Source organism: Sus scrofa, chromosome 8, assembly GCF_054392235.1.
Source record: "Sus scrofa isolate SSC_HxYL_T2T_F1_AM1 chromosome 8, Sscrofa_HxYL_maternal_Yorkshire_Landrace_v2.0, whole genome shotgun sequence".
NCBI classification, from domain to species: Eukaryota; Metazoa; Chordata; class Mammalia; order Artiodactyla; family Suidae; genus Sus; species Sus scrofa.
Window position 1 is genome coordinate 46,605,780 of NC_139390.1, and position 22,535 is coordinate 46,628,314.

The 22,535-nt window shown below is 37.4% G+C and overlaps 1 protein-coding gene and 1 non-coding gene across 8 annotated transcripts in view; one reads left to right on the forward strand and one right to left on the reverse strand.

Moving 5' to 3' along the window:
- Positions 1 to 7,192, forward strand: part of GLRB (glycine receptor beta) — a 121,491-nt gene extending 114,299 nt beyond the window's left edge. For 6 of the 7 annotated variants that reach the window (XM_021100487.2, XM_021100486.2, XM_021100488.2 and 3 more), the window contains exon 10: positions 4,731 to 7,192. In XM_021100487.2, coding sequence (XP_020956146.1) covers positions 4,731 to 5,027 — 297 coding nt within the window. In that variant the 3' untranslated portion in view covers positions 5,028 to 7,192. 7 annotated transcript variants of the gene reach the window in all.
- A 14,961-nt stretch (positions 7,193 to 22,153) lies between these two features.
- Positions 22,154 to 22,278, reverse strand: LOC146400460 (small nucleolar RNA SNORA11). The gene has a single exon (XR_014813937.1). It is a non-coding gene; the product is annotated as a small nucleolar RNA SNORA11 (small nucleolar RNA).
- Between the last annotated feature and the right edge of the window lie 257 nt (positions 22,279 to 22,535).

A 22,535-nucleotide genomic window follows, 5' to 3' on the forward strand; every position in this document is an offset into this window, starting at 1 on the left:
AGAATCTGACATGATCTTTATGAGGCTGCAGGTCCTATCTCTGGCCTCACTCAGTGGGTTAAGGATTCAGCATTGCTGCACGTTGGCTCTGTAGCTCGCAGATGCAGCTTGGATCCCATTTCAGTAGGCTGGACCCTTAGCCAGGGAACTTACATATGTCACAGGGGTGGTCATAAAAAAAAAAAAAAAAAAAAGGAAAGAAAACTAGTGAAGAGGAAAAAAAAATCAACACCTTATCAAATTTCTGGAGGATTTTCCTAGGACCTTTCCTTGGAAATTTCTTTGCTTTGATGGCCAACATTGAGTGTGGAGGTCCTGCCCAAATTACAGATCTTCCTCCTGTTTCCCACTGCCAAGCTTTAGTGAAAGGTCAGGGGACTGTTGGGGAAGCACTGAAGGTTTAGGGGTCCCCATGTTCTTTATTCAGTCTCCCACCTCTTCTCCGTCAAGTTGGAGAACTTCACATGTCAGGCCGGCTACTTATTTATTGGATGCCTGGCCCACAGGGCAACTGTGCCTATGGTTTGGGATTTGTCCAGCCTAGGATGAGTAGCTAGAGAAGAACTGGACAGTAAAGACCCTTAACCTTGCCATGTCATTTGGTAATGGGTTTAAGAAGAGTGGGCCCTGCCTCTAGATTCAGGTACTGATAAATCCTGGAGCCACAGACTGTCACGTGTTAGGGATGGCTGGCCATTACCCCAACATGCCCCTGCTTGATGACCTCTAGTTGAGAAGATGATAAACCAGGAGATCTCCATTGAGCTTAGCAGGTACATTTCATGAGAGACTAACGGGTCCAGACCATGCTACAGCCTTGGAAACTTGCCTACTCTGCCTACATGTGGCCCTAGACTGTATCCATTTGCTGGGCACTATTGCTACTGACACTAGAGTTAGACACATTTTTAGATACAGAGGCAAGCAATCTGTTCTTTTTTTGCCAATTATTTTTATATTTTTATTTATTTATTTATTTTACTTTTTTGGATCTTGTATTTTATTTTATTTATCCTTTTATTAAAGTATAGTGGATTTACAGTGTTGTGCCAACTTATGCTGTATAGCATAGTGACCCAATCATATATGTATATTTCTTTTTCTCATACTGTCTTCCATTGTGTTCTACCCCAAGAGATTTGGATATAGTTCCTGTATTGTGCAGTAGAACCCCATTGCTTATCCATTCTAAATCTAATAGTTTGTATCTACCAACCCCAAACTCTGTGTCCATCCCACTCTCTCCCTGCTCCTGCTTCGCAACCACAAGTCTGTTCTCTATGTCTGTGAGTCTGTTTCTGTTTTGTAGATTGGTTCATTTGTGCATATTTAAGATTCCACATATAAGTGATATCATATGGGATTTGTCTTTTTCTTTCTGACTTACTTCACTTAGTATGAGAATTTCCAGTTGCATCTATGTTGCCCCAAATGGCATTATTTTGTCCTTTTTTATTACTGAGTAGTATTCCATTGTGTATATGTATCACATCTTAATCCATTCATCTGTTGAGGGACATTTAGGCTGTTTCTATGTCTTGGCTATCATGAATAGTGCTGCTATGAACATCGTGGTGCAATATGCTATTTTTTTTCATTAAATTTTTTATTACAATTGATTTAATGTTCTGTCAATTTCTGCTGTATAGCAAAGTGACCCAGTTATACATACATATATATATCCTTTTTCTCACATTATCCTCCATCATGTTCCATTGCAAGTTATTAGATATATTTCCCTGTGCTATAAAGCAGGATCTCCTGGCTTCTCCACTCCAGATCCACTCCAAATGTTAATGGTTTGCTTCTACCAACCCCTAAATCCCAGTCCATCCCACTCCCTCCCTCTCCCTATTGGCAACTGCAAGTCTGTTCTCCAAGTCCATGAATTTCTTTTGTGGAAAGTTCATTTGTGCCATATATTAGATTCCAGATATGTGATATCATACGGTATTTGTCTTCCTCTTTCTGACTTCACTTAGTATGAGAGTCTCTAGTTCCCTCAATGTTGCTGCAAATGGTGTTATTTTGTTCTTTTTTATGGCTGAGTAGTATTCCATTGTGTATATATGTACCGCATCTTCTTAATCCATTCCTGTGTTGCTGGACATTTAGGTTGTTTCCGTGTCTTGGCTATTGTGAATAGTGCTGAAATGAATATAGGGGTGCAAATATCTTTTTCAATGAAAGTTTTTTCTGGATATATGCCCAAGAGTGGAATTGCTGGGTCATATGGTAGTTCTATATTTAGTTTTCTGAGGTACCTCCATACTTTTTTTCATAGTGGTTATATGAATTTGCATTACCAGCAGTGGAGGAGGGTACCCTTTTCTCCACACCCTTACCAACATTTGTTATTTGTTCATTGTTAATAATGGCCATTCTGACTGGTGTGAGGTGGTACCTCAATGTAGTTTTGATTTGCATTTCTCTAATAATCAATGATATTGTGCATTTTTTCATGTGCCTGTTGGCCATCTGTATGTCTTCTTTGGAGAAAAGTCTATTTAGGTCTTGTGCCCATTTTTCAGTTGGGTTGCATATGTTCTTAATTGGTGCTGCCCACAGCTCTCTTTTTCTGTTAAGTCTTTAAACTCATTTTCTTAGCCTACAGCCAAACTCTCTGCAAATTCTTAGTTGTTACCTTGTAAGGAGATTATGTCTTAGGGTTCTTTCTGTCCTAATCCTCTTCATGGGGAATAAACATAAAATATTCATTAAGCAGGAGTTCCAGCTATGGTGCAGTGGAAATGGATGCGACTAGGAATCTTGAGGTTGTGGGTTCAATCCCTGACCTCGCTCAGTGGGTTTAGGATCCGGCATTGCCGTGAGCTGTGGTGTAGGTCACAGATGCGGCTCAGATCCTACATTGCTGTGGCTGTGGTGTAGGCCAGAAGCTTTAGCTCTGATTCTACCCCTAGCCTGGGAACTTCCATATGCCATGGGTGCCGCCCTAAAAAACAAAAACAAAAAAAAACCAACAAAAAACTCATTAATGCAGACCTATCATGGGCCTTAAAGAAATCATGTCTTTGACATATCTTTTATGCACCCCTTTATATCCAACATGTCCATATAATTATACATGAAGTGAATTTCTTGTAGACAGTATGTAGGTGGTTTTTGCCTTTTAATCTGTCCTCCCTTCTCATTTTTAATTTATACATTTAGATCTTTTTTTTTTTTTTTTTGGCTCCTTTAAGGGCCACACTGGTGGCATATAGAAGTTCACAGGCTAGGGGTCGAATTGGAGCTGTAGCTGCTGGCCTATGCTACCATCACAGCAACACCAGATCCAAGCCGTGTCTGTGGCCTACACCACAGCTCCTGGCAATGCTGGATCCTTAACCTACTGAGTGAGGCTAGGGATGGAACCTGAGTCTTCATGAATACTAGTCGTGTTCAATACTGCTGAGCCACAATGGGAACTCCTAAATCATTTAAATTTAATATATTTATTGATATGTTAGGGCTTCAGTCTATTGTTTTATGTTTTATTTCCTGTGTGTTCTGCTTTTTAAAAATCTCTCTTGTTTTTCCTTCTTTCCTGTGGATTGCTTGAACATTTTCTATAATGGAATTTTGAGTGTCCTATATTATTTTTAAGTACATCACTATCTTGCTTAGAAGTTATTCTAGGTACTACATTATATACACATAAGTTGTCACAGTCATTATTTTACCAGTTTGCATGATGTGTGCAAACATTACCTCCTGTAATATCCTTTTCCTTTCCTCTCTAGATGATGTAATTATTGTAAATATTTCTTAGAACCAGTTAGAAAGTGTAATAATTATTGATTCGCCATCCAACATAATTTGGAAAGCTCAAAGGTAGAAGGGAAGTTCATTATATTTGTGCACATTTTTGCTTACACTTGATCTTTCATTCTGATATGCCAAGATTCTGTCTTTTATTATTTCTTTCCTTGTAGAGAATTTCCTTTATGTACTATTTTGGGTAGCTCTGCTGGTGACAGGTCTTCTAGTTTTTCTTCATCTGAGAATGCCTTGGTTTGGTTTCCCTCCATTCCCAAAGGATATTTTTCACTGGGAATAGGATTCTTGGTTGACAATTCCTGTCCTTTAGAACCTAAAAAATATTGCTCCCCTTCCTTTTGGCCTCTTTGGCTTCTGGAGAGAACTATCCTTCATTCACATTGTTATTCTCCTTTAGGTAGAGTAATTTTTCTCTGGCTGCTTTCAAGATTTTGGTTTGTTTGTTTTGGTTTGGTTTTGGCTTTTATTGTTCAGAAGTTTAATTATATATTTTGGTATGGTTTTTCTAGGATTCATCCTGTTTGAGGTTTGTTCAGCTTGTTAAAACATGCAGTTTTATGCTTCTTGCCATTTGTCAAAAAGAGCTACGAGTCAATGATGAAACCATCATATTTTAAAGCTATCTCTATTTTTTTTTGCTTTTTAGGGCCCCACCTGCGACATATGGAAGTTCCCAGGCTAGAGGTCTAATCTGAGCTACAGCTGCTGGCCTACACCACAGCCACAGCAATGCGGATAAGAGCCGCATCTGTTATCTACACCACAGCTCATGGCAATGACTGATCCCTGACCCACTGAGTGAGGCCAGGTATCAAACCCTCATCCTTATGGATACTAGTTGGATTCATTTTTGGTGCGCCACAACGGGAACTCCCTAAACTATCTTTTTGAAGACATGTTATCAATGGCAAAATTCTGAATATGCCCCTGCCTTTCATTTTTGTTATCAGGTTGGAGAGACCAGATGCAAAAAGGTTTGTACCTCCAAGTCTGATCTGAGATCTAATGACTTCAGCATCGTGGGCAGCTTACCAAGAGATTTTGAATTGTCCAATTATGACTGCTATGGAAAACCAATTGAAGTCAACAATGGACTTGGAAAATCTCAGGCCAAGAACAACAAGAAGCCACCTCCCGCCAAACCTGTTATCCCCACAGCAGCGAAGCGGATTGATCTTTACGCTAGGGCCTTGTTTCCATTCTGCTTCCTGTTCTTCAATGTTATCTACTGGTCTATATATTTATGATAAACTTTTTTCATTAATATAAAATAAAATCCCATTGCATTGTGACCAACGTCATTCATAAATGCCAATCTGTGAACATTTTTTTCGCATTTTCATAGCAATATCTTGCATTTTGGATGCCATTGGATTGTTATAAAAACTTGGCACCTTCATGTTGAATGGCAGCATGATCTTGTTACGTCTGTGCTCTAATAATGATGTATTTATGTAAAGCAAACTTATTGCTTTAGGAATAAATGAAGGACAAGCATACTACATGAAATAAAATGCAAACATTTCTCTTCAGTTAGCATAAATTGCAAATACTTCTGATAATTCTGATAATAAAATGGTGTGCACGCTGAACCTTGTTATGATCAGCATTCTAATATATGTAGTATTTCAAATCTCCTTCCTTGTAACTTTCAGAGAAAGCTGTATTATTCTTGTATAATTTTAGATGGTATTATCACAGATAAATCAAAATTATATTACATATTGTATAACTTTATAAGTAGAAATATATCAGCTATAATTATGTGGCTCTGTGGAGAAATAAAGTTCAAAAAATTCCTAATTTGTAAAATCAGCTCATTTTAAAGTGTGCCTGTGTTGTCAAAATGCCAGATAATAAAACCCAGTAAGCATTTTTGAAACAAAGGGAAAGCTAGATTTACCTAAATTAGTGCTGAATTCTGGTTTCTGATAAAATAAATATAAAGGATAGATATATTGATTAAATATTTCTGATAAAAGAAATTCTATTTAATCCACTTTAAAACCTAAATATATTTTCATGGATTTTATTTTGTTGATACAGAGTATACAAAATCATTGTGCCTTAAAAGAGTCATAAGTATTTTAAATTGGAATATAGTAATGAATATGTGATTTCATACCATTTTTAAGAAACCAAGAGGAAAATATCTTATTACTATAAGTAACTTGATTTGGGGAAAAAATTCCATGATCATTAAAGGATTTTAACTTCTTTATTTTATAAAAATGCTTACATATTTTAAAGCAAAATTAACATATTTTTCTGAATTTCTTTTTTTCTTGTTTGAATAGCTTTTGATTTTGTTACAAAACGTTTAAAGTTTAAGTGAATAATAGCTTTGTTAGGCTTCATTTCTAATTGTATTTTCCTTCTTGCTAAAAGCCTAGACTACTTAGATTTACTTTCTTTGATCTTGTTCCAAGTTGAAAACAGATACTTTCTGGTCTATAAGTCTCCTATTTCCTGGTAATAATGCAGCCAATGTACCTTTTTATTTCTCCATAGCTGATATTAATACTATCAGGAATCCACATAACATAAAAATAAGTCCAAATAGGTATATTTATGTGATTAGAGAGTTTTGTTGCAGCTGAGAGTCTGGATGGTGAATTCAATAATAAAATCCGTTTAAATATTGTTTATGCAAATTGTCATATATAATCCAATACTATTTTATGGAATACTTTAATTTTTAAGAGCAACTGATGACTAAATCTTTAGAAAAATAAGATGTATCTCATCCTCTGTGGTCCTTCAGCCCCCCTCTAGTTGCAAAAGCCTAGTCATGTGAATAGTTTTAAAATGCCACAAGTAACTTTATTAATGGACTTCAGCATCCTGCTAGAACCCAGGGCAATAGCATCTTAATGGAACTGTGGTAGCAAAAATTGTCTTGAATAAGACTCAGAGCATTTAAATTTTATTTATAATAATTATATTTGCTTATCATCTCTTTTCTTTATTCTTGCAAATTTCATTCCTATTAGGGAGATTGATTGACATACAGAGTTTTAAGTAGGAAATGTACTAAATGGGAGACAGGTCTCATCCTATAAGAATTTATTTTGAAAATAATGTGAACGAATTCCTTTCTGTCATATAATATTGTAGCCTAAGATCAACTTTAACACCTAAATATATATGAATAGTTATCCCAGGATTAAGTCTGTGTGTATAATTACAAATGGAACATTATGCAATGATCATAACAAAGTACAATCAGTGTCCACTGATGATTGCTTTATATTGTTATCTTGAGAATTTAGTCTCTTAATGCCAGAGTAGTTCTGATCTGTGTACTTTAAATATTATGTCTTTATAGGAAACTTGCAGTCTATTTACCTGAATATCAATTTATCAGATTCAGTGTTTCCAAAATAAACAAATCAGTATTTCTCCTTACAAATCAGTTGTGTTTTTTGCTTTCTCTTTCTGATAAAGCCATCACTATTCCAGTCATCCATGTTAAATCTGACTTCCTTTCTCACATGGTACATTTTTTCAGGTTCCATGTCCTAAACACTCTCCCACAGACACCTACCACAGCCTCCTCATTTCTGCAGACACCATCATAATTCAGTTTCCCTTTCCTATTCATCAGAATATTATAGCAGTCTATAATCTCACTCCTTTATTTTTTTATTTTTTGATTTTGATTTTATAGTTGATGTACAAGGTTATGTCATTTTCTGCCACACAGCAAAGTGACCCAGTTATGTATATACATATATATATACATATACATATACATATATTATTTTTCTCAGATTATCCTCCATCATGTTCCATCACAAGTGACTAAATATGGTTCCCTGTGCTATATAGACTCTCACTCCTTTACATTTCCTTTGTGGTGTTATTTTTTAATTATGTAAGCAGTACATGAATACCTTGACATTAGAAAACACAGATAAGTTTAGAGTAAACAAGCACTTAATGTTGCTCTCATCACCTTCTTTCTTCAAATTTTTTTGTCTTCCAGATGTGTGAACATCCAGACCTTACTCCAGGCATTTACAATCTCTATCTACTTTTTAAATATAAAAGATAACCTTACAGAGTGGAATTTAATATAATTTGGATTTTACCATATGTATAGTTTTGCAATTTTTTTTTTGGTTTAATATGCCTTGGATATTTTTGTATGTGAAGACCTTCTGGGTGTTCATAAATCTATCTTTTTGCCTCCTATTATTCTATGGCATGGATGTGCCTAAGTTTAGCTTCTTTTTAAACAGAATATTTTATTATTTTTCTTTTCCAATACAAAATGGTATTGCAATAAATATTTTTGTGCACATTTGTGTATATTTCCATGAGGCAGATGTAAGAAGTGGAGTTGCTGAGTTGAAAGACATGTATTTTAAATTAGGGAAAATTCCCTCAAATGTCCTTCCAAAATACCTCTCAGGTAGATTTCACGATGCTGTGTGCAAACTCTCACAGCTTAGTCATCTCTAAATCTACTGTATGTTGTGGACATATCACTTTTCTTTTTAAAAAAACTTTTCTTTTTTTTCTTTTTAGGGCCGCATATACAGCATATGTAAGTTCCCAGGCTAGGGGTCGAATCAGATCTGCAGCTGCTGGCATATACCACAGCCACAGCAACTCTGGATGCTTAACCCACTTAGCAAGGCCTGAGTCCTTGTGGATACAAGTTGGGTTTGTTACCGCTGAGCCACAAATGGGAATTCCTAAAAAAAATTTTTGACACTGTTTCAGACTTCCAAAAAAAAGTGCAAAAATATTACAAAAAATTCCTGTGCACCATTCATCCAGATTCCCTAATTTTTAATATTTCATCACACTTACTTGATTTTCCCTCCCATATTGTGTGTGTGCTCAAATGAGACATATTTGTTTCTGAAACATTTAAGGTGCAGATATGACTATGTCCCTTTATATTTACACACTTCAATGTATGTTTCTAAACAAGGACATTTTTTTCATAACTACCATTATGATCAAGAAATTGACATGATAAAATAATCTAGAGACCTTATTCAAATTTGCCAGGGAGTTCCTGTCATGGCTCAGTGGTTAATGAATCCAACTAGGAACCATGAGGTTGCGGGTCAATCCCTGGCCTTGCTCAGTGGGATAAGGATCTGGCCTTGCCATGAGCCTTGGTGTAGGTTGCAGATGTGGCTCGGATCCTGCATTGCTGTGGCTCTGGAGTAGGCTGGCAGCTACAGCTCTGACTGGACTCCTAGCCTGGGAACCTCCATATACCACAGGAGCAGCCCTAGAAAAGGCAAAAAGACAAAAAAAAAAAAAAAAAATTTGCCAGAGTTCCTGTAGTGGTGCAGCAGAAACAAATCCATCTAGGAACCATGAGGTTGTGGGTTCAATCCCTGGCCTCATTCAGTGGATTAAGGATCCCATGTTGCTGTGAGCTGTGGTGTATGTAGGTCGCAGACGGGGCTGGGATCTGGTGTTGCTGTGGCTGTGGCATAGGCCAGCAGTTGTGGCTCCGATTTGACCCCCTAGCCTGGGAACCTCCATGTGTCATGGGTGTGGCCCTAAAAAAGCAAAAAAACAAAAACAAAAACAAAAACAAAAACAAACCCAAATTTGTCAATTGTCCCCCACCCACTTTTATTTTTCTTTTCTGGAAGCAATTCACTATCACATTCTTTATTTCCTTTTCATGGCATTAATTTCTTTAATAAAGCTGAGATCATGGCATTCTGCTCAAGCATCTTTAGAACTTTGTGTTGCCCCATGAACTAACTTAAAAAACCCTCTCTCTGACATAGGAAATTCTCCTTGCTGAAAGTTTAACTCATTTTGTAGCTGCTGCTCACCTCTTAAACCCCAACTATAGTGAAATTGACCTTTGTGTATCAGGTTTAGTGGTGATGGGAGTAATAAGTTCAGTCAGGTACCTTTCTTTTTAGGTAAGTGGTTAATTTTATGTCTCATTATTTCTCTTAAGTGGGCCAGTCTTGGATGGTATATCTTCAAATACTCATTTTAACTAATGTATTTTTCAACATTAAGTAGTTTTCAGTTAGACGGTTTCATCTCTATTGAATATGAAATACAATTATTTCCCATTACGTATGCATAGTTCAAATTAAGGTGCTCTAAAAACCACTCAATTCATCATCAACCATATTATGGAAATTTTCAGTTTATATAAACAGTTGGATATGAAATTTTAATGTATGAAAACTAAGATGAGAAATAGTTTTAAATCTATTTTATAACCTTTGTTAAGGATTTCTTATTAGAATTTGATTACCTTGCTTTAGAAAAGCAGATTTATTCCAAGTATATCTTTAAATTAAATGCATATGTTGGTTATATCCTTAGTGTATATATACATATATGCATAAACTTAATATTTTGTATTTTACTACATTTTGCATTTTTCTACATGCACACACCTATCCACATCAATAAATACATAAAATTAAATTTTGTCCTTAACCAGCAGGAATAGTGAGAAAATTCATGAATTCTATTCCAGTTGGAATTTCTATATTCCAAACAGTAAGTGCATTTGCACTCCCATAAGTTTTGTGTGTTTTTTCATTTTTCTTTTTTTTCTTAGGGCTGTACCTGCGGTATATGGAAGTTCCCAAACTAGGGGTCGAATCAGGTCTATAGCTTGTGGCAATGCCGGATTCTTAACTCACTGAGTGAGTTCAGGATTCAAACCCTCATCTTCACTGACACTATGTTGTGTTCTTAATCCCTCTGAGCCACAGCAGGAACTCTGAGTATCTTTAAATTTCCTAAATCTAATGTATCACACTCAAAATTGGTCTTTCTAATACTGAACAAAAAATTGTAAATCAATACATGCCTATTAGGTACTTAATACGTTAAAAGTCTTGTGTTAACCAAAATTTGTTAAGATGAATAAAACATTTAAGTGTGGAAGCATTCTTAAATGATAGTCAACAGTAAGAGAAGGAAAAAGGATGCTAATTATACAGGTCACCATAATGCAAATCAGAGTAATAATGCATATCACTAAAAATCATAAGAGAAGGAAAAAAATCATTTGAAAGGAAAAAAAGTGTCTTAAAGAAAAAGTAATGAGGACTTTAATATAGTACTTATTTAATATAGTTAAATAAAGGCCATTTTACTATAGATCATAGAATTTTGAAGCTAGACATTAACTAAAAGAAAAATTATGTATTGTAAAGTGCAGAGACATTGCAATAAAGAATGTTAAAAAGGTATTTGGATTTTATTTCCCAGTAACATAACTGAGGAACTAATGAACAGGAAAGCCCATTTTCTTGAGCTGGTGATGTTATGTGCTTTACCTAGTGCTTTTTTCTTAACTAAAACTCCCTTCTGATCTTAATCCTATAACTTGGAACAGTTTTCAGTAAATCCCCATTTGCAGCCCGAGGCAATTGCAGTTCAATTAATATTATTCACAGAACAGAAGGAGGTATAACTGTGATTTAGGGAGAATGCAGTCAAACCGCACATCCTTCTCCAATTACTTCATCAAATAGGGATTTTATTAGTCAATTAGCATTGCCTCACCCTATGCCATTGCTGACGGTATTAGAAACTCCATTTTGTGAATGGTAAACATGAGGAAGAGACAGGTGATTTTAGATCTTGCAGGGCTCAGCTGAGTTGATTGTATGTTCTCAAGGGATATTCTTTTAAGTGTTTATTTGAGCTGGCAATGTAGCGGGAGGTATAGGGCATTTAACAACAGTAAACACTCTGGCCACTTCTCTTCCAAGACTAGATAGACCTTGTGCCACAAAGCTTTTAGAAACCTTCTGAGGATGTGAATTTGGCACATGATGGCAGCATCCTATCTGCTTACTTTACTAACACTCTTAAGCATTTTTAATAAGTCTAAGTCAGAATCTGCAAGCTTGTCAGCCACAAAGATGATCTTTAACTTATTAACTGAGAGAATATTATATGGAACTCATTAGAGGGAATACCTAATAAATTCTGCCTTAGGCTATTATAAAGCCTCTTTCTAAACACAGCTGCACTCCTCTGGTTTATTCATTTGTATACTCAAAAGCCCTTTCATTCAAAAATCACTAGAGTCTCCAATCAATCCACTGGCCTCTTGGAAGCTTTCAAATTTCCAGCGAGTTAACTATGTCCAAATGAAAATGTGAAATTTCTTAGGAATACACACGTGACATGCACCCTATAGAAATAATCCAAGTGTCTACACTGAGTCAAAAGCCAAACCAATATGTAAACACAGTGGGAGGCAGGAGAGGGTAGAATGATTCTAGGGCTGGAAGGAATCATATTTGTTTATAGTTCTAGGTTTGCCATTTACAACCCTGCAAACCTTGTCAAAGAATCTTTTTCTCGATTACCTTGTTTTTAAAAAGAGAGTGAAAATAGCATAAGAATTACTGATTACAACATTTTTTCTGACTTTTATAGTGGTTACGAGCAAGGATTTTGAAACAGATGGTCTAGGCTGCAGTTGCATTTACTAGTGTAAATCTTGGCAAATTTTTTAACATCCTGAGTCTCAGTTTCTCCATTTATAAAACAGGGTACTAATGAAAAACTCATAACACTATTTTGAAGATTTAATGTATTGTTATATATGTAAAGTACTCAGCAGAGTTCCCAGCATATAGGACATGTACAATAAACCATGGTTATTATTATCTCCTTTTGTCTCTTGGAACTACACTATTTCTAGTGCTAAAATTACTTCTAAATGAAATTTCCACTTTTCAAAGTTTTTTTTTTTTTTTCTTTTTTGGTCTTTTTAGGGTTACACTCACGGCAGGTAGAAGTTCCCAACCTAAGGGTCCAATTGGAGCTGTATCTGCCAGCCTACACCACAGCCACAGCAACCCCAGATCCGAGTCAAACCTATGACCTACACCACAGCTCACTGCAAACCAGATCCTTAACCCACTGAGCGAGGCCAGGGATCGAACCTGCGTCCTCATGGATACTGGTTGGGTTTGTTACCACTGAGCCACAAAAGGAGCTCCTCAAAGTTTCTTTCTTAGCATAATGGGTGTTTGGCTAAAAAATACACCGACATTCATAATTATTGAAATCAATTTTGAATATAAAATAATTTAAGGAGAGGAACAATAGCAGGAACAATAAATTGCATGTTAAAATATTCTTGGAATGTCTTAAAGAGTCCTTGGAATATTTACCTTGAGGTAAGAGTTAGGTAGTGGGCAATGAAATGCCCAATTGAGAATCCACATAGTTAAGGGTCACATTTTATATATATTCTATTAAAAGAAAAATAAATAAATGAGAATATTTCAGACTTTAAAAAAAAGAATAAGGAAAGGAATTTCCTAGCTGTATTAAACACACTGTGCAAATTCAGCTCTTTTTAATTAAGTCATGTGTGTATGGTACTGAAAAAGATAATGCTCATAATGGTCGTCCTGGAAAACTGCCTAATTCTGAAATTCTTTCTGAAACAGAGAGAGAGAGAACACTAAATTATGTTCGATGGAATTGTCATGTTAATATATTTTATTGTATTTCAATTCTTTGAAGATGGGTAACCCAACTACTGAGCATAATGGTTATTCTCAATTAATCGAAATATGCAATTAACCCAATCCTGTATAAATGGCAATTTGTACATTCTGAATTCATGTTAAAAATATATGAGTAAGTAATAAAGCCATATTTAACTCTCCTTAAGATGTTTTATATCATAGCTGCAATATTTATCCACTTATTGAAGAAACATTTGTTAAACACTTAAATCATAAACATAATGTTGGCATGATACTAGATTACATGCACACACATACATACGAATGTGTTTATGTGTGTGTGTGTGAATAGGTTTAGGTAAATATAGGTATATATTTGTATTTATACATATAGTATGTAACATAAATTTGTGTTTTATTCACAACTAGGATATACTACATTTTTGTCCTTTTGGAATTCCTATGGAGTACCTATTTTATGTATATCTGGAACAGTTTTACATGAAGGTTATAGTAGGAGCTCTTTCAGGGAATGCCTATTTAAGAATCAAATAAAATAAGTGTGTGCTAATTGATATGAACCAGATGGCCCACAGGAAAAGAATATAGCCTCAACAGATTGTTCCACTTATTTATTTACATGAAATTCATTGAAAAACAGTCTCATGCTTGTATATACCCCAAGTTCATTCTGCCCCACCTCATAAAATGAATTGTCCTCTCCCCTGCCCCCATCATTCTAGACATGGAGAACAACTCCTCTTTTCCACCAGCCAAATGGTTCTGGAAGGAAACACACCCAGTCGCCTTGATGCTGATTTAGTCTAGTTCTTTGGAATTTAGGTGAAATTTAGGATGAATCAAACTCCTTCCACATAACACATGATACTCCTATCCTCCTGGAGGGGTTTGGCACTTGAGGTTCAATATTCCATCTTGTCGAGATGTACAGTCTTGGTCTCTGTGAGCCATCATTCAGATCGCAGCCTAAATCCCAGCTCTTCTGGTCTTGTCATTCTCCATTTGTCATGAACAGCCTCCTCTTCTTTCCTCCATGCTCTTGAAATGTCCATACCATTATAGATGAAACCTCAGCATCCTTAAGTTTTATGTGTTTTGCTCCTTTCCCTGACTCACCTGAACTTAATCAGAACTCTCTACAGAATGGTTTAAGTCAGATATCAAATTGCAAATTAGATCTCCAACTGTGTTTCAAGCTGCCCCTGTTTATTTTCCCTCACCATCTAAGGATACAGGACATGAATTAGCATTTTTCTTGCTCTGTAGTAATGCTCCCAGATTATTTATCTACCTATGTGTCTCAGCTGGCTTGAGCTGCTTTAACAAATTACCAGACGCCAGTGGCTCAAATCACAAATATTTATTGCTCAGGGTTCTGGAGTTTGGTGGTCCAAGATCAGGATGCCAGCATGGTCCAGTTCTTGGTGAGGGCTTCTTCCTGGTTTATAGAAGGGCATCTATTTGTGGTGTCCTAACATGGCAGAAGGAAACTGGCTAGCTCTCTGGTCCATCCTCTTGTATAAAAGCAATAATCCCCTTCATGAAAGCTCTACACTCATGACCTAATGGCTGCCCCAAACCTCCCCCTCCAGATACTGTCACTTTGGGATTAGAGTGTCAACATTTCAACATATGAATTGGGGGGTAGAGGAACATTCATAACACAGAACTATGTAAAACTCCTTTCTTCGAATCTTGAACTGTCTTCCTATATTACGCTTTTAAATGTGTGCGTGTGTGTGTGTGTGTGTGTGTGTGTGTGTGTGTGTATCTATGAGAGAGAAATTAAAGAGAGAGATTGAGGGGAAGGGAGGGAGGGAGAGAGAAAAAGAGAGAGAAAGACAGAGAGAGAGAGATGTGTTTGAGTTGATAAAAGCCGGAGAAAAGGTGAAGGAAATACAATAATTACCTACATTCCAATACTGAGAATTAAATCATTCTAGCTTTCTGGGATATTTGATTTAAGTTTTATTCTGTTCTTTTTGTGATAAGGATTATGTGAATATTTTGTCTTTTTAGAAGAAATTAAAACCTTAACGTTTAACTTGAACTCATCATCACTTTTGAGGCTTTATCTTGATATAATGTGCTTATAACCAGAGGCAACCATGATTGTCAGCTTATATTATTATTATTATTTTTTTGACTTTTTCTTTTTAGGGCTTCACCGGCAGCATATGGAGGTTCCCAGACTAGGGGTTGAATCAGAGCTGTAGCTGCCAGCCTATGCCACGGGTGCAGCAATGCTGGATCCAAGCCATGTCTCTGACCTACGCCACAACTCATGGCAACGCCAGATCTTTAACCCACTGAGCAAGGCCAGGGATCGAACCTGTGTCTTCGTGGGTACTAGTTGGGTTTATTAACAACTGAGCCATGACAGGAACTCTGATGTATTTTTCTGAATGTAATAATATTCTAAAGAAAAATGTACAAATATTAGTGTTTTAAAATTTACATTAATGCTAACTCTATCATCACTCACATTTGGTTTTTTAAGAGCAATCCACATAGACATCCAAAGTATTTTATCGTATGCATGCTTCATATTTCATTTAATGACGACGATTTATATTATTTCAAAACTTTATTTCAAACAATGCTGAAATAAGCATTCTTGTTTATATATTCTAGTATTTATGGGAGAATGGCTCTGGGTAGTAGATAACTACATATAGGACCCCTTTGCAGTTAAAAATATTAATTGATAACACAAAATTTTTCTACAGTGACTACATCAAATTTGCTCTCCTGTCAAGATTGTAAGGAAAAATTTATTTCCCATCCTCCATTAAAAAAGTGGTGCAGAATTGAATATATATACATTTTGCCAAGCTAAAATGCTGAATAAACTCATTGTCTCAATTTTCAACTATTGACATGATTATATTGTTTTTCTCCTATAAACTAAAACATAGTTACTATGTTAAAATTTTTTTGTAATGACACAATACCTGGGATAAACTGTTTTTGTCTGTGATGTATTATTCTTAGCACATTCCTTTTATATTTAGTATAGTCGTTAAAGAATTATGTAAATTGGGAATTCCCTTCCTGGCGCAGCGGAAGCGAATCCAACTAGGAACCATGAGGTTGTGGGTTCCATGCCTGGCCTCACTCAGTGGATTGAGGATCTGGTGTTGCTGTGAGCTGTGGTGAAGGTCAAAGACGAGTCTCAGATCTAGCATTGCTGTGGCTCTGGTGTAGGCCAGCAGCAACAGCTCCAACTAGAGCCCTAGCCTGGGAACCTCCATATGCTGTGGGTGCAGCCCTAATAAAAGGACAAAAAGACCAAAAATAAAGAAAGAAAGAGAATTACATAAATTGTTATAATCTATGTTTATAAGCAAGATTGGCCAATAGTATCATTTTTTTTCTGTCATCCATATTGCTTATGCATCGAGGTTATACTAGTCTCATAAAATGAGTTCAGTATCCTCCTATTTATTTCTAGACTCTGGAAGAAATTAAATAAGCCTAGAGTTAATAGTTATTTGCGTTTTCTAAAACCCCAAAAAACAGATGCAGCCTTGCGTGACTGAGGACATGTTTAGGGACATTTATGATTCTGAGAATATTTTTTAAAAAGTACATATTGATCTGTTCAGACTTTTTCCTTCTTAGATGAGTTTTGATAACATATTTTCTCTAGAAATTTATCCATTGCATTTGATTTTTAAATTATTGGCAATTACCCATGAAATAATGTCATGGGACATCTAAAATCTCTTATAATTTGTATATTTTTTATTTTAATGATATTTACTCATGTTTTCTCTTTTCTTAATCACACTTGCAGAAGTTTTCAATTTTGATAGCCTCATCCAAGAATTAGTTTTTTTTTTAATTGATCAACTCTAATGTTCTACTTTATTCATTTCTCCCTTTTTCCTTCAGTATTTCCTTTCTTCTGTTTTCTTTGGATTTATTTTGTTGTTCTTTCCTAAACTTTTTCATTCAAGTACTTAGTCCATGTTTTCCAACCACATTTTCCAAATGCATATAAAGCTATAAATTCTTCAAGAACTGCTGCATGCCATGCCGCAACATTTTATATGTATTTTTGTTGAACTTCAGTTATAAATGATTTTAAGTTTAAGTATTTTAAGTATTTTAAGTGTGACTTCTAGAATCCAAATTCATAGGATGCTTGGCTATCATTATGTGTTAGGGATATCTATTTGGGGGCTACTATTTTATTACTGATTTCTTATTTTACTATTTGTGATTGTTGAACATAAACTGTGAGAAAAATGCTTAAAAATAGGATTTTATTATTATTATTGTTTCTTAAAGCCACATCCATGGCATATGGAAGTTCCTGGGCTAGCGAATGAATACAAGCCATAGCTGTGACCTAGGTCACAGCTGTAGTGATGCTGGATCCTTTAGCCTACTGCACCAGGCCTGGGATTGAACCCACACCTCTGCAGTGACCTGAGCCACTGCAGTCAGACTCTTAACCCACTGCACCATGGTGGAAACTCCAAAATTTGTCATTTTCTTCTCATAATTCTATTGTTTGAGTCTCTATTATATACATATAATTATATATATTTGGGTTCCAGGCTGACAGTTTCTTATGGGTTATTGCATTTATTTGTATGAATTATGCTGTTCAGTCCCATTTTACACCTTTCTACTTTATTTTTAATTTTTTCTTTTTTAGGGCCTCACCTGCACCCTACGAAAGTCCCTAGGCTAGGAGTCGAATAAGAGCTTCAGCTGCAGGCCTACACCACACCCTGCAGCAATGCCAGATCCTTAACCCACTGAGCAAGACCAGGGATCAAACTGGATTCCTCATGGACACTAGTCAGTTTCTTAACCTCCTGAGCCAAGACAGGAATTCCTCACCTCTCTACATTAATTTTACATTTTATTTTGCTTATGTTAATTTTGCTGTGTATCTTTCTCTTCATTGCTCTTTCCATCCTTTTGGTGTTATTTTGCCTTAGGTGTTCCCCTTATGAACTGCATATAACTATGTCATATAGATTATTTTAATATCTAACCTGAACATTATAATACTATTTATATAATTATATATGCATAATTATATGTATTAACTCGTAATTAATATTTAACCATAATAAAAGTTAGACAAAGTCAAATCGAGGGACATTCTACAAAAGACTTGATCAGTCTGCTTCGAAAGTGTCAAAGGCATGAAAAACAAGGAAACTGTCATGGTTTGAAGGAAACTGGAAAGACATGGTAACTCAAACTAGCATGATTTCCCGGGCCAGATCATTCAATGGCAAAAGGATATTAAGGAAAACTCCAGGGAAACAGAATGGAGTCTATAATTCAGTAACAATGCTGTGCTAATGTTAATATTTTAGCTTCGATACATACATCATGTTTTTATAAGATGTTAACCTCAGAGAAAACTGGGGGAAAGGTGCAGGGAAATCATTTTCTTTGTTATTCTTCTGGGAAAAAATTACGAATAAAATTTAAAAGTAATCTGAAGCAATCCACTCCCATGTGGTGTACCCCACTCTACATTCTCCTCCACCCCCCGCCCCACCACCACTGTTCCTAAAAGCACCTCCTCCTTTTTATGAGTGAACTTGGCTGTGTGGTTCTCTCCCTATTAGGTTTCTTCTACAAGGTCCTCTCAGTCCTCATTGGAATTTCTGCTCCAAGGTTTATTTAACACTTTATGTGGTGGGTGAACTTTTTTTTTTTTTCTGTATTTTTGCTATTTTCTTGGGCCACTCCCGTGGCATATGAAAGTTCCCAGGCTAGGGGTTGAATCGGAGCTAGAGCCGCCGGCCTACACCACAGCCACAGCAACACCAGATCCTAGCTGCATCTGCAACCTACACCACAGCTGACAGCAACACCAGAATTCAGAGAAGGAGAGTTCACCATTATCTGCTGTAGACAGGTTTTTTTTTTTTTTTCCTTGTCTTTTTGCCATTTCTTGGGCCGCTCCCGCGGCATATGGAGGTTCCCAGGCTAGGGGTCCAATCGGAGCTGTAGCCACTGGCCTATGCCACAGCCACAGCAACGCAGGATCCCAGCCGCGTCTGCAACCTGCACCACAGCTCACGGCAACGCCGGATCCTTAACCCACTGAGCAAGGCCAGGGATCGAACCCGCAACCTCATGGTTCTTAGTCGGTTTCCTTAACCACTGAGCCACAACGGGAACTCCTGGTGGGTGAAGTTTTGATCAACATCCACAAAACAGTCAACAATTTCAAATTGGCTAGGATGAACAGCAGTCTTAGGAAGTTCTCAGATCCAGAATGCTTCAGGCCACATCTGGGGAGCCTTATTCACATTTTGCCTAAAGGTCTAGTCTGTGTCCCTTTGGGTTGCATGTAACTCTAAGGTAATATGAGCAGTTAGGTCTTAAGGGCTCAGCAGGGCTGCAAGTAACAAAACTCTCTGTTACTCTATGATGCCTGCTTCTTTTTGCTCAGAGCACAATTCTAATTCAGATTTCTTTCTGGTGACTGTGATTAAGAGCCAATGGGATTCTTGGATGAGGAAGATGCTTTTGCCTGTACATCAAGTAAATGGAATGAATCAGAGGATTCACTGCATTTAATCCTTAATAATCTATGGTTCACCTTTAGCTTCTGCCTGAGAGACTGGCTGGGCAGGATTGTGACAGAAGAAGTAAGAGTTTAACCAGATCCTCAATCAGAGCCTTGATCACTTATTTGTCTTCCTTTTTTACTACTGGGGAGAGTCAGGTGATTCCCAAGTTCCTGCTTACTGTCACCAATTTAAACTTGGCCAAAGGCAGACTTAAGTGATGCCCCTCGTGAAAACCTTTCCTGTGTCTCACTCACCCATCACCTTCTAACCGCATTATGCATGTTGTTAAAGGCAATGAAGCCTCCAGCCACCATTCCTAGTCTGCGGCTCTGTCCCTTCCTTGGTTTTGCTCCCTCAGCATTTTTACCCTCCTAGCTTCAACCTTGGACCTTTGAGAGTACCATCCCAGACCCATGAGGATGACTGGGCTTAGAGCTCTGGGTGTGGAGGCATATGCTTGGCATCTTAGTCCAGAAGCTTAGTTCATTGTCCACCTCTTTTCCTCACAGCCCTGCACTGATCTCCTGCTCACTAGTACTTAGTGAAGAATTGGACCAGTGCCATTGCAGAACCTACTTATATGTTTCCCACATCCCCTCAGATCGGTTTAAGTCCCATCCTCCAGGTTTTGTGTGACATTTTGTGGAAAGATCCTGGCTGAGACCCCTTCTGAGATTGCTCTAGACACAGATGTGTTAGAAATGGCCCCTGAGTCATGTCCCCTGTCAGGGCAGCCCTAACCCAGGACTGACTGCCCGTGACAGCAGTTCAGACCCCTTCCCTCTGAGGTGGCATCAGCATTCCTGAGCTCCCCAGGGATCTCCGAGGGATTAGATGGAACCTGGGACTCCAGGGAAGTTGCTCCCTCCCTGGCTTGATTCCTCCCCTCTGGCTTCTCTCTCCTGCCTCCTGGTTTCTCCTGAGGGCACTTCATACATCACTTGCAATTGAATCCATGGTTCAGATTCTGGTTCTAGGAAATCTGACTGGAGATACTAATTCCCAATTTTTGCCATCCTTCTGGGCCAGGTTTATGCCTTAGAGGAGGGATGGGGAACCAGCTGCATTTTGTTTTGTTTTGTTTTATTTTGCTTTTTAGGGATGCATGTGAAGCATATGGAATTTACCAGGCCAAGGATTGAATCGGAGCTGCAGCTGCCAGCCACAGCCAAAGCAACACAGGATCCGAGTCGCATCTGCAAACTACACTTCAGCTCAAGGCAATACTGGATCCTTAACCCACTGAGTGAGGCCAGGGTTTGAACGTGCATCCTCATGTATACTAGTCTGGTTTGTTACTGCTGAGCCACAACAGGAACTCCCCCAGCTGTGTTTTGACCCCAGGCTCTCTTCTGACATTGTAGCTGTCACTTTGCTGCCATTGCCCACATCCTGGCACCTCTCTGCTGAACTTGGATGTGGCCTTGGAATTCTCTACAATGGGTTTCAGAAAACCACAGAAAATCCCTAACAGCTTTAATTTTTTAAAAATTCTTTTTTCTTTTTCTTTTTAGGGCTGCACCTGTGGCATATGGAAATCCCCAGGCTAGTGGTTAAATCAGAGCTGAAGCCGCCAGCCTACACCACAGCCATGGCAACACTGGATTGGAGCCACATCTGAGAACTATGTTGCGCCTTGTGGCAATGCTGGATTCTTAAACCACTGAGTGAGACCAGGAAATGAACTTGCATCTTCACAGACACTATGTCAGGTTCTTAACCCACTGAACCACAACAGGAACTCCCATTCTTTTTTAAAAGAGTTTTTAAAATTCACTTTTAGGTTTATAACAAAATTGACAGGAAGGTATGGAAATTCCCCATATGCCCCTCCCTGCACAAGCATTGCCATTATCAACATCATTCACCAGAGCGGTACTGTCTTTTTAAAAATTTTTAACAGCAGATGAGCTGTACTGACATATAATGACCAAAGTCTTCAGTTCTCCTTAGAGTTCACTTTAACAAAGTGAATAGTGTTGCACTTCAGTGGCTTTGGACAGAAATATAATGACATATATCCATCATTATAATGTCATACAGAGTATTTTCGCTGCTCTTAAAAACTTCTGTACACTGTTAATTCATCTCTCTGCCCCCCGCCCAGCACCTGGCAACCACTGATTTTCCATTGTCTCCAAACTTTCACTTCTTCCATAGTTGGAATCTATTTTTGTTCTTTCTTTTCCTTGAAAAGAGAGGTTCAAAGACTTTATGTCTATAAGACTACACTTGGCGCACGTCCCCCTAGGCAGCAAACTTCTCCACTGAAAGCTGCCTTTTTCTTCCAGTATTGAGCCCTGTCCCCCTGGTCCTGCTCATGTGGGGGTACAGAGGAACAGGTGTTGGGTATTTGTTCATAGGATGACCATGGGTTTTTTGTCCCCTTGTCACAATGAACCTGTTGGGTGTGCTTTAAACCAAGGAGCCATTTCTTCAGGATCTTCCTACTCTAAGCATATACCATTAGCTGTTTTTAACTTTTTAACCTCAATATAAAACAATGGCAATAAAAAATAGCAAAACTATCCTTTTCACCACTCAATACCCCACCCCCAATATCTAGAGAATTTTCCATGTAAGTAAGATGAGATCCATGATCTTCTGCAGAGTCTACTTATACGTGACTGTACATTGCTGTTTTCTTCTTTATTTTCATGAAGGAGCTTTAAAGGGATTCTGCAGCTATCTGGTCAGAGACAGACCTTGCTATTTTGTTGTG